Consider the following 14,458-nt stretch of genomic DNA (forward strand, 5'->3'; position numbering starts at 1 on the left):
AATGAGGCAGCCCTCATATGGCAGTTCACATCCAGAAATTTTGAGGATTATTCATAATATTGCCACTATGTCATCTTGAAGACAGTGGTTGGAAATAATACTGAAAAGGAACACCTGCTGGGGCAGGCAATGTGATTTTGGAAAAACTCATGGCTGGGGTGACTACAAGGGGAAATTAATGGTGAACAGAAGAGTAACAACAGTGTTTTTTAACTGCATATTAAGATGGGCACAGTTGTAGTATGTTCCCCTTGAGACACTAACTATAGTTGTTTTAGTGTCAGTCAGATACTCCCTGGAAGGCCATCTTCTCCGTGGATATCATGTGAATAGTGATATATTGAGCATAATATACACAGTGATTTATTGATGCAGGGCAGCATGTTTAATACCTGGAAGCCGATGTGGGTTGTGCTTTTAGAAGATGGAATTGAATTCTACAAGCGGAAGGCTGACAACAGCCCCAAAGGGATGGTCCCACTAAAAGGAAGCTCTATTCACAGCCCATGCCAAGATTTTGGCAAAAGAATGGTAAGTACTTCTTTTATAACAATGACTGACAGTATAGTTATACTTCTGGAGGCACTGAAGGGTCAAAAGCCTGGTGGTTACAAATTCTTCACACTCATCCTAGTGGCAACCCTCACTTGTCTTAGAAGGTCACAAGCAGGCTTAGATTTGTGTAGTATTTGAAATATTTGACTGCTCAGGAAAAATTCGGAATACTTCAAGAGGAGCAATTCAGAAAATGTGTGTGTTTTTTTGTTTGTTTGTTTGGGTGTTGTTTTTTTGTTTTTCTTTTTTTTAAATCTCAGACTCTATTAGAGAGCAGAGCTAAATTATATTGTTGTGAGGACACTTAGCAGCTGAATGGCACAACTCCTGTATTAAATACAAATCTAGCTGCCACAAAATAAAAGTTTAGGAAGCTATTTTATGAGCAGTGGAAGCATTTACTTACTGTCAAAGAGCAACAACTGGCTTGCTGAGACAGGAAGGAAATAAATGCTGTGACACAAATGCCCAAGTAAAGCTGTAATTCCAAACATTATTATTACCATTTGGTGACTGCCTGACCCCATATACTTCATATTCATGCAATCTGTATTAATCACACACTGCATTGTTACTGGTAGGGCTTTTGCAAGTGAGTAGAGTCACATCTACACTCAGAGAGAGCAAAAACCAAAACTGATTTAGAGAAGGTAGTTCAAATGTTGCCTACACACTTGGGATCTCTATGGTCGCAGGTAGCAAGTGCACAGACTGAGGTCCCAATTCCCTGTGAAACTCACAGATTGCCATATTCACAAATTCAGAGACTTATTTGACAGAAAATAAGATACCAGAAGATAAATGTACAAGCATACATATTTTGTTATAGGGTTCCAGAAAAACAGTTGTTGGTAAAGCAGGATTTCTGGTATGAGCAAAGAATCGTATCTTTAGTCAGTCATTTGTTATTTCAGCAACTCAGTTTCATCAGGCATTATACCCCCAGGAATTCCTCTGACAAAGGGGTCCTCCAGAATCTGGAATATTATCCAATTACAGTTTAAGGAAATCTACCGCAAGGATGCCTGACTAAAGATAGAAGTCTCTGAGAGCATTAGAAAAATAGAAAGAAAGTGTGAGAGAGTGCATGAGAGAACAAGTTTCACTTTCTCATATGAGTAAAGTGAGGAGAATTATACCTGTCCTTAGATTTTGTGGTAAGTGGAATAAAGGTCCCTGGTGTCAGGTTTGGACCTGCTGGCTTTCTTTTTTCCTTCCTTCTTTCTTTTCTTTCTTCTACCTCTTTTTATTTTTTTTTCTTATTTTTTTCCTTCATTGTGCAGACCCCATATTTCTATGAAAAAAAAAAAAAAACAACAAAACTTGATTCTTACGGAGTCTTTTTAGACTCATATCTGTTAAGAAAAAGGGGATTTTAACTTAAGAGAAAGGTTTTAGAGGACTACTGCCTTGGAAATCCCACCCAGACGAGGATCATCAAGAGCTACTACCTCTTCCTCCCTCTCTCTGGGTACTGGGAGTTGTCCACAGGAGACTGTATTATCATGCCTGGAAAGAGAATTGCCTGGTCATGCATTCCCACCCCATGGCCATCATAGGTTTTTTGATCTCTGAGCTGGCAAGGGTGATTGTTCAACTGATTCAGAAGGATTTGAGACTGACTGCTGGTCAAGCCCATTTACTCTTTAATATTGCTAACAGCTCCTGCCTGAGTTACCCTTGGGCATGGATTGGCAAATCTTACTGTTTAACCCCTGCAGCTTCGGATCTGACCACCTGCTTCTTCCAGCATGGCTGGGTGTCAGTGCATTGCCTGGGAGCTCTTTGTTGCAGCACTTGGCTTTACATCTTTTGCAAACCATAAATAATAAAGTTGAAGCATGATTACATCTAGGGACTAGAGAATGGGGCAGGAACATTAAATAACCAAATAAAAGAACAGAAATTAAGTATATGTGCACACATTTGGTTCTAATTCTGCTGATTTGAAACCATGTCCCTACACCATCTAATTAACAAGTCTCAGCACAGCATTCCTTACTCTATATATGAGGTATAATGCATGGGAGAAGGGTACTATGTTCAGGAGTATTACAGATCCTACAGTATTATGGTAGAAATTAAGTTCTCACAGAGCATTCCAAACAGTTTCATGGAGGGTTTTGTTTTGTTTTTTAATTCCCGCAGAGGCACTGACATCAGTATTGGTCTATAATAGTTGCTTGGAAATGTCAGTAACAGCAACATATGTAACCATAACGAAAAGATAATTCACCAGTGTATATGCATTTTACAAAATAGGCAGAGAGGTCTGAAGTATCCAATATCTGCCAAAGGCAGAGTGAGTAAGATCCTCACCTGCCCAGAGGGTTGCCTGAGGATGTACTAGTTTGCAGAAGGTGCATTTCGTCTGTAGTGAAGGGTGATGATCGTTCCTTTGACTGAAATGAGTTTTACATTATGCTTCATTTTACATAATGAGTTTTACATTATGTTTCATTTTAGTTGATGGGGCCTTTTCTGAGGGAGAACAGAGAAAAAAGGAAAGATCTCAGACCTGGGGGTTGAGGCACATAAAACACTTTTTCATAAGTAAGATCTGATGTGGAGTTTGCTGAAGTCAGTGGAAGCAATCCAAACAACTACAGCAGGTGTTGGAGCAAATCCTACTTGATGTGTTGGTGAGATCGTTCTGCAAGTCCATAGACAATAGCCCTGGAGACATATTTTCTCTTAAAATTTGCACTGTTCAGACAATCAAAACTGCAACATGCTCGTTCATATAAGCAACGCCATTACTGGGATTGTTCTTACAAGTAGTTACTGCCCAGTATGATGAAACCTAAATTTCTACATGTATTCCTTGAAAATGTAGTATGTTGATTTTTGTATCTAACATTTTACAGCTTTACTATACTGCTGAATCCAATGCCTCTGCATTCCATCCTGCCAAGATATGCAGTTCTTCCTCTCACGGGAAGTATTCTGGTTCTTAGTGGTTTGCATACATTTACTTCATCTGGCTAGAAATGGAAGTATATTTTTAGGACAGGAGTTCTGTAGGATAAAAAGTGGGATAATTCTCATTAGGTCAGTTTGAAGTCCAGTCTCATTTACTTGGACCAGTTTGGGACAGGGACTATTGAGCCATGAGCAGACATTTATATTCATCTAGTTAGGTTTCCGCTTTTTGAATCAGCTTGTGTATCTGCATCAGGACTTGAAACCTCAGGGCAAATCACCGACACACTTTGTTTACTAAATCAGTTGCAAAAAGCAGGTACCGAGAGTAAAGGAAACAATCTTGGGTTTGTTAAACAGAGAAATAGCCTGTTCAGAAGATGCTGCAACTGCATGTGTTGAGATTTTCAAAAGGCATTTGCCACTGTTTGGTCTTCTTGATCTGAAGTTTGATCAATGCTTACTGTGATGTTAATTCTGCTATACTTGTGCTTTGTGTTTTTTTGTTTTGGTTTGGTTTGGTTTTTTTTCAGGTTGATGTTATTTTTTTTTCTGTTTAGAACTACCTTGAAAGGATCTTCTCTCATTTTTGGGAAATACAGTCTTTCCATTGCTGCTAGTATATTAAGATAAGCAGCAATCATAAGGTGTAGCCAGGGATTGGATGTACCATTTCTCTACCAAGCCCTTAAAGGTTTGCTAGGCTGCAAATGTGTTCAGCTACTCTACTCTGTGACTGTGACCTTTCTTCCCCTTGTGAATCAGTAGCTCAGCAACATGATGTCGGGTTTTTTTCCTCCTTTAGACTGACCACATCTCTATAAACATTCAGACACATTTATACCCACTGTAAGCCTGCAGAGGCTGGGCACTTCAGCCTTTCAGCTGTGTTCAACTTCCCAGCAAAAGTTAAGATTGGCAACTATATCAGTGCCACTCACCTTGGCTGTACTGATGACATCAGGATCCCTCACAGGGAAATAAGGAGACAGTTGCTTGCACTGCTTGTATATGTTCTTCTTCAGAGCTTTATAATTTAGCTGTGGCTCTAAGGCACTTTTAATAGTCCCTTAGGCACAGGTAGGCTGTATGTCATGGTGGTACTAGGTTAATTGTGCCCAACTGGCTACAGCAAAGTAACTTTTTAAAAAAAAACATCATTTGTCATTCCAGTTTGTTTTCAAGCTCACTGCATCCAAGCAGCAGGACCACTTTTTTCAAGCTGCCTACCTGGAGGAGAGAGATGCCTGGGTACGGGATATCAAGAAAGCAATTCATTGCATAGAGGGAGGCCAAAGGTTTGCCAGAAAATCCACAAGAAAGTCTATCAGACTACCTGAAACAATCAACCTGAGGTTTGTTCTCATAGCTCTGCTCCCCCATTGACTTCTGCCCACAGGCAGTGTGCTAGATATGTAACCTCGGTCTAGAAGAGCTGTGAGCGTGTCTGTCCATGAATCCTCTCTCTGGTTTCACTCAGAGTCCTTTCTGCATGACTAACAGTTTCAGCATGTACAGCAGTTTCAGTGTGGCAGAAATAAGCTAGCAATCAGAACTGGGAAGATCATTATAATACATTATCTTTTACCAAAACATGCTTATTTCACAAAGGATTTTGCTGAGGAGGAGGTTTCTGAGCAAACTGCAGTGCAGAAGGAGATCCCAGCCAAATTGTAATTCTTCCAAGGGAGGCATTTTTATATAGTATATAATGTATTGCAAAAACATTTTAAACCTTTTGTTTGTTCTCCAGAGAAACACTGAAGTTAGCCTAGTTTTTGGATGGTGAGGGGAGACTGATGCCTGCCACAGAACTTGGAACTGGCAAAGGAAGAAGAGATAAAGGGCACACAGAGGAAGCTGTCTGTTTGTCAGTACTTTAAAAAATTAAGGACAGCTTATTTTTTTGCCTTTAGGTAGTAAATACCAAGATACAAATGAGCCTGCAGTGCTCCTTACAAGACAGTAAAAGTGCACAGGGCCAAGATCCAATTAAATCTGACTTCACACGCTTCAGTAGAGGATCACCCTGACTAATAGGTCAAAGAACTTAGCCTGTGACATGTGTCCTTGGTGTCGTTACAGAGCTCCAAAGAATTAGAGTTCTGAGCAAATGAAAAGTGGGTGAGAGGAAGGAAGTCACATCAGGGTTCACTGAGATTACTTAGGGCATCTGAGAGCATACAGGCTTTGGAAATGTCACAGTGGCAGTTTTTCTGCTCAGCCAAAGACCTTTGGGGGAATACAGCGCAAAGCAGTGAGCTCCTCTGTTGGCACAGAGGGTGTGGGGCCCTGTGAAGGTGCCTTAGCAGCTGGTAATCCTTTGTTCACACTACAGTCACCACAAGTTGTTCCATTCTCAAAATATGGGAGGTGTGCTGAGCTGTTTGTGCACTCCCCCCCCATCTGCTCCTGCAGCTGTGACAGTGATGTAGTGAGGCCTCCAGGCTTTGCAATGTAAATTTTTCAAGAGATTAAACTAAGCCATGCTGTAGCTCTGCAGAGGGCAATATGCCAGCAAAACATGAAGACCCCATGAACGACAATGATATTATTGTAGGAACTGGCTAAAGCATTTTACTTGCTAACAGTATCTGTGGTTCTGTGTATGCACAGTGCTTTGTACCTCTCAATGAAAGATCCTGAAAAGGGAATAAAGGAGTTGAAGCTGGAAAAAGATAAAAAAGTGTTCAATCACTGCTTTACAGGTAAGGAGCTCTTGTTCCTCTTTTCCATACAACAAAGGAAGTGCAGGGCCAAGAGGCTAAAGATAGATAAAACAGCTCTAAGCTCTGTAGAGCCCAGAGAAGTTTGAGAAGAAAACCTGGCAGATGTTTTCTTGACCAACACAGGAGGTGCTTGAAAAAGTGTTCAGTTATGGCCACGGTAAGCAAGAGAGGAGGAAGAAATATAACAAGTGCCAGAAAGATTGAATTAGATCTTTGTAGAAAGTTGCATGATACACTTGACTCCAGAAGAATTATTCCTTTCTGAATTTTTCATCAACAAACTGTGTGACATTGTAACTCCTGTCCTGCTCCAAGTCAAATCTGTGGGTGCTAGAGTCAAAAGTCACGCTGTTTCGACAGCACTGTGTCAGTAACGTAGCAGCCTGGAAGACTGCCTTCTCCAGGCTTGTCTGTCCTTCATACTTCCCCAGTTCCTGTCCCTTAGGCTTCCCAGCTCAGCCCTGCAGCCCCTCCCAGCTCTCTCCTCCCTCAAGGACAGTGTTCAAGAGTTGTACTGGCCCCTGCCATCAGTCAGATCGGCTGTACCTCACTGGATGAGGCATTTTTTCAGATTAGCTGCCTGCATTGTCACTAAGAACATGTTTCAGAAGATTGATGAAGAGATGGAGTAGGCTTGTTGCCTGTTTTTAGGCTTCTTCATGTCTGTCTTGGTTTGTGGCTGATATAGTTTGTTCCTTTGTAACCAGGCACTTCTGTGATTGACTGGCTGGTGTCTAGCAAATCCATCCGAAATCGCAAAGAAGGTGTCATGCTTGCCTCTTCCCTCTTGAGTGAAGGCTACCTACACCCTGCAGGGGATACATCCAAGGCTGCTGCTGAGGGACTGTCAGACACCCCCTTCTTAGATCTCAGCGATGCCTACTATTACTTTGTGAGTGTTGTTTTCTGTTTTTTTAATTGTCCCAGACTTGCTGATGCTCTGGTTTTCTCAGACTTCTTGTTGGGTTTCTTAAATCCTGGAAAAAAAGTTGTACAAAAATGGAGAGATCCTTGTGAATTGTCTTTCTCTACATGACAGTCAGAATGAACTAGCTCATTTTAATATTTGTAAGCAAGACTTTTTTTTTTTTTTTTTTTTTTCTGGAACCCTTCTAAGTGTGAACAGAGTGCTGAGATCAAGATGAGTTATTTTTAGCTTAGACTTTGTTCCTGGTAATTTCACCAGTGACCAGAATTTAGCCATCAGTTCCCCTGATGATTCAGTGGAAGGGAAGAGAGTAATTCATTATCATGGGGCTTCTCAAGAGTGGCACAAGCTACAAACCCATTTTTGTGAAGAGCCATCAAAGCTGACTCAGTGTGTCTGTGCACACACACAGAGCTTGCCTATGAGTGGAGAAGGAAAAGTTTTTATTATCTGCCAGTAACACCTCTCCTGGGTAGCTTACACAACCTTTTCAATTTATTGCTCGATATTCTGTAGATTGATTTGAAGAACTTGCAATATCACATTTACAGTCAAATACTGTTTTAAAGATGTTTGCCTTACGAACTTATACTAACAAAAGAGTATGCCTTCTGTCAAGTAAAATGCTTGAATATTACAATTCTATTTACAACATAGAATCACTCAACTTCAGCAAAATGGGTCTCCTGTTACTTCGTTTGTTTTCCTAGAACGTGTCCCTAGTAGAAAGACTTTACCTGTGCAGCAATGGAAGCAGAGACACTGCTGATGAAGGCAGCCAGCCATCACAGTCCTTGGCTACCCAGGACACTTCTTCTAGCAGCCTGTGTGTGCTGTGCTTGCTTTCAGCTTATTTCTAGTTTGATTTAATACCAATGTGGTGTGAGGAGGCCACAGCAGGTCCATGTCTGACTTGTTGTCATACAAGTAGGCAGCAGAGATGTTTACTCTAAGCCATACAAATGGTAACTTACATTTACATCATTGGAAGAGTGTAAGGTTTTGGTAAGTAGCATCACAATTTATCTGGTATGGAATGGATGTGATGCCTGGATCCTGAGACAGCCTGCACTCAGTGCACGCATCACAGCATCACAGCTACAGAAAACTGCAAACTTTAGAAACTAGGGGGAGTTCTTGTTGTTGGAGAAGACAGCCTAAATGGAGCATTTCATCTTCCCAAATTCTAGATGGTTGTGATGGATGGAGGAAGAGGAAGGGTGTGTTGGGTGCAGGGATGGCCAGCCTGGAGTGTATTGGCTGTGCTGGCATTGTTTCATATGAACTGCTGTCTGTGCATTTAAAAATCTGTGACATCATGGGATTGAGGTAGCCCATCCATCACAGAGGAAATGTGACACCAAGAATCATGGAGAATGGAGGCATTGAGATATATACAGATACTCCAGCTCTCTTCACGTGCCCTGAGACCCATTGGTGTAGTCCTACCTCACACTGAAAGGCTTCCATGGTGGCTGGGAGTGTTTCTCAACTTCACTGGGAGATTTTTCCAATGAAATGGTTGATTTTTGGGGTGGCAAAAAACAGGGCGGAGGGAAGCCAAAGAGAAGCCAGATTTGTACATGTACATAAACATGCAGCAGCTGTGTAACTTCTGAATTTTCTCTTGTGGTCATACAGCCAGACAGTGGGTTTTTCTGCGAGGGAAATTCTAGTGATGATGATGTGGTCCTGAAAGAAGAATTCAGAGGCATAGTAGTCAAACAAGGATGTTTGCTGAAACAGGTCAGTATTGCACATGTTCCATCCCGTCACTGGGATGTTGTTGCATGGATACAAGACTACTCTTACACCAAAAAGCTTTAGAGAAGAGAGAAACTAGCCTATGCCATCTTCACACTAGACAGGTTTCATCTCTGTCCCTCTTGCCTTGCACAAAGAACACCTGCTGTAGCATGGCAGAAGGGATTTTGCCCAACATTGCAAGGTTTATTGCTCTTACCATGAAATAAGACAGTTTATAGTTTTAATTAGGAAAGAGTGCTAAAGCAGGAGATGTGACAAGTCATTGGTACAATGCAAAACTGAACTCAGGTATAATGGCTCCCAATCCAGTGTCCCTCTGGCCATGCAACTGGATTTAGTTGCCAGTTTTCACAGGCTTTTTCATCATACCTGAGCAAAGGAGTCTTTTCGCTTACTAATGTTTGATCCTGTCCCATCTGTAAGATGGAAGATAATGGTATACCTTCCTTTCCCACAAAACTTTAAACAATAGGGTGATTGTCATGGTAAGATCCTTACTTTCTGAGGCCACTGCAAGCAGATAATAGCAAACTGAAAGGCAAGACCAGGATTCTTCAATAAATAGAATAGTTCAGTTGGAAGGGACCTGCAATTAGTCCAACTGTCTGACCACTTTAGGGCTGACCAAAAGCTAAACCATATTATCAAAGGCATTGTCTGAATGCCTCTTAAACACTGACAGACATGGGGCATCGACCACCTCTTTGGGAAGCCTGTTCCAGTGTTTGACCACCCTCTCTGTAAAGAAATGTTTCCTAATATCAAGTCTGAGCCTCCACTGTTAAAATACTCCTTGGGAACTTAAGAAATTTTGGTGGTGCTCACTTGTATTTCTCTTGCTCAGTCAGATTACTCAGAAGCAATGGAAGAAATCAGATGCACATCTTCCTGCTAACTTTTACCCTGTCACATTCACGTCTGCCTAGTTAGTAAGAGCTTTCTTGCAAACAGCGTAGCTAATTGAGAAACAAATATTTTGAAATGCTGAGAGGAAGTGATTCGTGACAGTCTTCTACCAGTATTAGTCTGGATTTGGTCATCTTCAGTGAGTTGTGGATCATTGCTTGGAGGTGTCACTGCTTCTGCTGAGAATACTTTCAGCAGATGTAGATTTTTTCCCACCCATCATTTCAGTCTTGAAAACAGGCAGTGAGGCATCTACATCCATATTGGAAGGTGGTGTTATTTCTGCTTGAGCTTCTCAACCATGAACCCTCTCCAGGTGCTTAATCCAGATAAGCCTTTTTGTTGTTGTTGCTTCTTGTCATCTTTGCAGGGATAGAATGACCTTCAGCTCATTCTTGCCAATAGTTCAAGGTACCTTCCTGCAAGACATTTTGCAGCCATGTTTTCTGACAAGCATTTAAACCTGGTTCTAACAGACCTCATGTGAATATCATAACTACCAGACTATGAGATGTGTTTAGGGGAATCTTCCATGTTGAAGCTGTTGTGCTTTGTATAAAAAATAAAAAGAGAAACCAGTGTGATAGCCCAGTTGTTGTGTAAAACAGTGGGAGGCAGAAAAGCTAGGTTCAAGTCCTAGTCCAGTGAATATTTCCTGTCCAAAATATTCAGCTTTTTCCCTTTTGTATTTGCCTGTTCCCTCATGTGTGGGTAAGCCGACTGTATGCACTTGCAGGCAAAACAGTTCACGACATTCCTGGTTTTGAATTTTCCTAGGGACATCGGAGGAAGAACTGGAAAGTGAGAAAGTTTGTTTTAAGAGAGGACCCTGCATATCTTCACTACTATGATCCTGCTGGAGTAAGAGACATTTTGTTTATTTTCATTTGTTTTAAAACCAACCCCTTGGAGAAATATCTGAATGGAGTATTTGCATGGGAATGTGTATAGGGAAGACCAAGCAGGACAGTGGGGCTGTTTGCGTTCACATGGCCTAGCCATCCTCTGGAAAAGCAGAGTGAAGGCTGGTTTCTGGGGATGCCAAGTCAAGGTGGCAAGAGCCACCTAGACCTGGGAACAAGTAACACCAAACTCTGCTCTCACCTCTTATTTGTGATTAATTAGAATGAATGTGTGCTCTCCCTTGATTAAAATGAACAAGGTCATAAGTGCAAATGACCACAATACAGCCATTTTGCTGTTTATAATTGAGGTATTTTCTGTGTCAGGCTGAGACATGGTGTTCCATTTCTCGTGTAATTCTAATGGGCCAAACCTTGCCCTAAGAGAGGAAGGGGCATTGCCATGGGCAAAACCTGCCCCACAAAAGCTGGCATTCAGGTAGTTTCAGCCCACAGGTTTTATTTCATCCTGCATTGCTGCAGGAACAGTGCTGTTGTGGGTTACAGATGCTTTATGCCATGCCTGTCTCCCTTGGCAAAGGCAGCATAAACACACTGAAGAATCAACACCGAGGAGTTTCTGGCCTCCCTATTCCCAGTTTGCCTTTCCCACTCCCAGCTTCCCCTCCCAAAGGGCTGAGGTGTGTCAGCTTATTAGGGACTGCTTCTTTGAAACTTACACCAACAAAAATGCATCTTCACCCATTCTTTGACTATCACAGTCCTGAAGTGCACAAGAGGCCATACTGTAAATAAGGGTAGAGCTGTTCCTGTGGCTTGGTAAGACTACTTCTAAGATCTACTCTTTTTCTATCTAATCTTTTTTTCTATTCACTGTGACATGAAAAGAAAAGTTATAGTTGGCACAAGGCCAACTTGTACCTTTGTTCAGGACTTACTAAATACTCTGCAGATCCTGAATTCCAAATCCCAGAAGAGATTTCCTATTTATTTGCAGGTCTTCCACCCACCACCCATGGCCCCACACTCTCCATGTCACACACAGACTGAGAATCCCCTGGTTTCCCAAGTGATGTACGAAGTCAGCAAATGTTTTTGTTTCCATTCTGGGGTTGTATCCAGATATTAACATGTGAACAGTTTCATAAGTGTTGCATTTCATTTTGATTTCATGTCCTCACCAGGGAGAAGAACCACTAGGAGCAATTCACTTGAGAGGCTGCGTGGTGACAGCAGTGGAAGATATGCCAGACTGTAAGGAACCATATTGAATGAGCTGTGTAATAAGTTTTTTGGTACAATCTTTCAATCTGCCTGAAATCACAAGTAGTTTTTGCTTAAAAGCAATCTATGTGCAATGATTCAGTAATTCTTCTAGTAACTAGTCTCTCTATTGGTGTCTTAATTACTGGGGAAGGATACTGTGGTAAAGGTAGAAATAGGGAATCTTGTGTTTTGTTGGTTGTTTAGAGAAGACTTGTCAAAAGGATGATGCCATCCCTATGTTAGAATAACTGGCCTTCGACAAAATAAGCCGAGTTTGCTCTTTTTAGCTGATGAATTTGGGATGGAAGCTTTACATCAGAAATGGTTATGCCACCAAATTATAACTGTTTACATTCTGTTCCTTCCCAAAACTAGTAGTTGTGGGAACAGCAATGGTTATGCAAGGAACAAGAAACACTCATTCCATGCATTCTCCTCTCCATGGGAGAGGCAGACTGTCATACCCAGCAAGAAAGTCTGTTGGCATCTCAGCACCTGTGTAGGCTGTGCGAGCAGACATGAAAAGAACTGGAGATTCTAGACATGATGTGAGCTTAAGTGTTTGTTTTTATAGCTGGCAAGACATGGAAGGGTTTGTGAAATATGACCTGTCTGCAGGATTACAGATCCTTCCATGATTAGAGATTAATTAACCAGAGATTCTTGAAGGTGAAATGTGCGGAATTCATGGATTTTTTCTCCAAGAGAGACCTATGTCATGGACCCAATCTTGTAAGCTGTTTGCGAAGGCCTGATCAGGCACAGCTGTAGAAAGGAACGAAATCCCCTTACAGTGTGTAAGGGAAGAAACATTGTCAATACAAGACTTTATTCTCTCATAGCTGACTTCCTTATTTCTTCCCTGTAGCCAAGAAGTATGATGTTGACAACATCCTCTTTGAAATCATCACAGCAAATGAAATCCACTATTACTTGCAAGCAGCCTCATCCACAGAGCGTACAGAGTGGATCAGAGCAATCCAGGCAGTTGCTAGGACTGGAAAATGAAGATGATCTGCCAGTGAGAAGATAGACAACTAAAATTTGTTACTCAAAACAAACCAGGAATTTTAGCATTTCACTGAGAGAAAACAATATCACCCAGAAAGGTGTCCTAAGGCTTGTTGGGTAGGGATGAGGGTGGGCAATAAGTTTCAATTCTACAGTGGGAACTAACAAACTAACATATTTTCCACTTGTGTTACGGTAGTATTTTACTAAATACTATACTAAATTATAGCATAGAACGTACCATATTACTGCGTGTCTCTTAGAGTAATCAGTCTACCTTGGGAAGGTTGTACCTTATACCTTTCCCTTCTGCCACAGCTGATAATGAGAATTCACCATTAACAGAGGACAGAGTCATGTCACTGACTATAAGTGAGGAACTGAACTAGTCACCTACCATTCAGCCTGTGTTGTGGTTCACTATCTTCAGGTATTTCAAAGTCTTCCCAAGACAAACTTTACACTTTCATCTTTACCAGCCAGTGATCTTTCTACTGCCTTGTTCACCTTTGCAAGTAATGCCATGGATTTAAGGAAAGAAATCAACTCACTTGGAAACCTAATCCACTCCTTTATAATCCTCCAGTGTTAAGGAAGGGAAGAATGCAGACAACTATAGAAACATCATGTGGAGAGCAAGTACAACTCAATGAGAGAGGTATGAGCTTCCATGCAGGAAGTCTCTTCCCACAACATTTGAAACTTGAAGCATTCTCAGTTCAACTTCTTTATCACCTAATTTTGACCTTTGCTAAATTTCTCCACAAGAATCTGCTCTAGGACCACTGTTCCCCTTCACTTAGGTCTTCAAAGCAGTTGCTAGGGTGTCATGTACTGCTGTATTTGACTTGTATTTGAATTCAGAATCTTGCAGGAGAAGAAAAAGGATTCATGGGTTGGTTACTTGAACTACTGATTGAAATTATTTTCTTTAAGTTTTCCTTTTTTTTTTTTAACCTCCAGCAACATGCTCAGTACTTAGTTCTGTGCCTTAGTAATATAAGAGAAACTTTATGCTTGCTGTAATTGAAATAAGCATTATTATTTGACAGGGTCAGTGTACCTGATCAATCCTTATATTTTTGTCTGACTGTATGTATCAAACTTCTAAGTCCTAAACATGAAGCAGGAGTTGAAAGTTAATGTCAGATTCTGTGTGTAGACTGTTCCTGTTGAAGACTGATGTTTCTGACTGTAAATAAACTTAAGAACTTTAAAAATTCTGTTCACAGATCTAATAAGGTGCCTCATCCTTAAAAATTCTTATTCAGATCTCTTCAGTCTAAAAATAAACCTGGAGTTAAAGCTTCTCTTCGATTTTGCTTAATTATACCTGTATCTGAGCTAATGAGCCTGGAGGTCCTTTGCCTTAGTAGTGCTTACCACAAAGAAAACACAGCCCTGCAGGGGCAGCAGACTGGCAGAGACCTCGTCCTCATGTCCATTTAAGACATCCAGAGGAAACTGGGTTGTGGCAGGCATTTTCTGTATCTCACGCAAGCTGACAGGTT

The 14,458-nt window shown here is 41.2% G+C and overlaps 1 protein-coding gene across 9 annotated transcripts in view; it reads left to right on the top strand.

The window, feature by feature from the left end:
- PLEK (pleckstrin) overlaps positions 1-14,257 on the top strand; it is a 67,774-nt gene extending 53,517 nt beyond the window's left edge. For all 9 annotated transcript variants that reach the window (XM_042796187.1, XM_032993497.2, XM_032993489.2 and 6 more), the window contains 8 exons: positions 376-531; positions 4,651-4,832; positions 6,094-6,185; positions 6,914-7,098; positions 8,776-8,880; positions 10,585-10,668; positions 11,855-11,924; positions 12,805-14,257. In XM_042796187.1, the coding sequence (XP_042652121.1) occupies positions 376-531; positions 4,651-4,832; positions 6,094-6,185; positions 6,914-7,098; positions 8,776-8,880; positions 10,585-10,668; positions 11,855-11,924; positions 12,805-12,944 (1,014 nt within the window). In that variant the 3' untranslated portion in view covers positions 12,945-14,257. The remainder of the gene's footprint in view (positions 1-375; positions 532-4,650; positions 4,833-6,093; positions 6,186-6,913; positions 7,099-8,775; positions 8,881-10,584; positions 10,669-11,854; positions 11,925-12,804) is intronic.
- Positions 14,258-14,458: the final 201 nt, after the last annotated feature.

Source organism: Tyto alba, unplaced genomic scaffold (assembly GCF_018691265.1).
Source record: "Tyto alba isolate M040663 unplaced genomic scaffold, T.alba_DEE_v4.0 Super-Scaffold_22, whole genome shotgun sequence".
Lineage (NCBI taxonomy): Eukaryota > Metazoa > Chordata > Aves > Strigiformes > Tytonidae > Tyto > Tyto alba.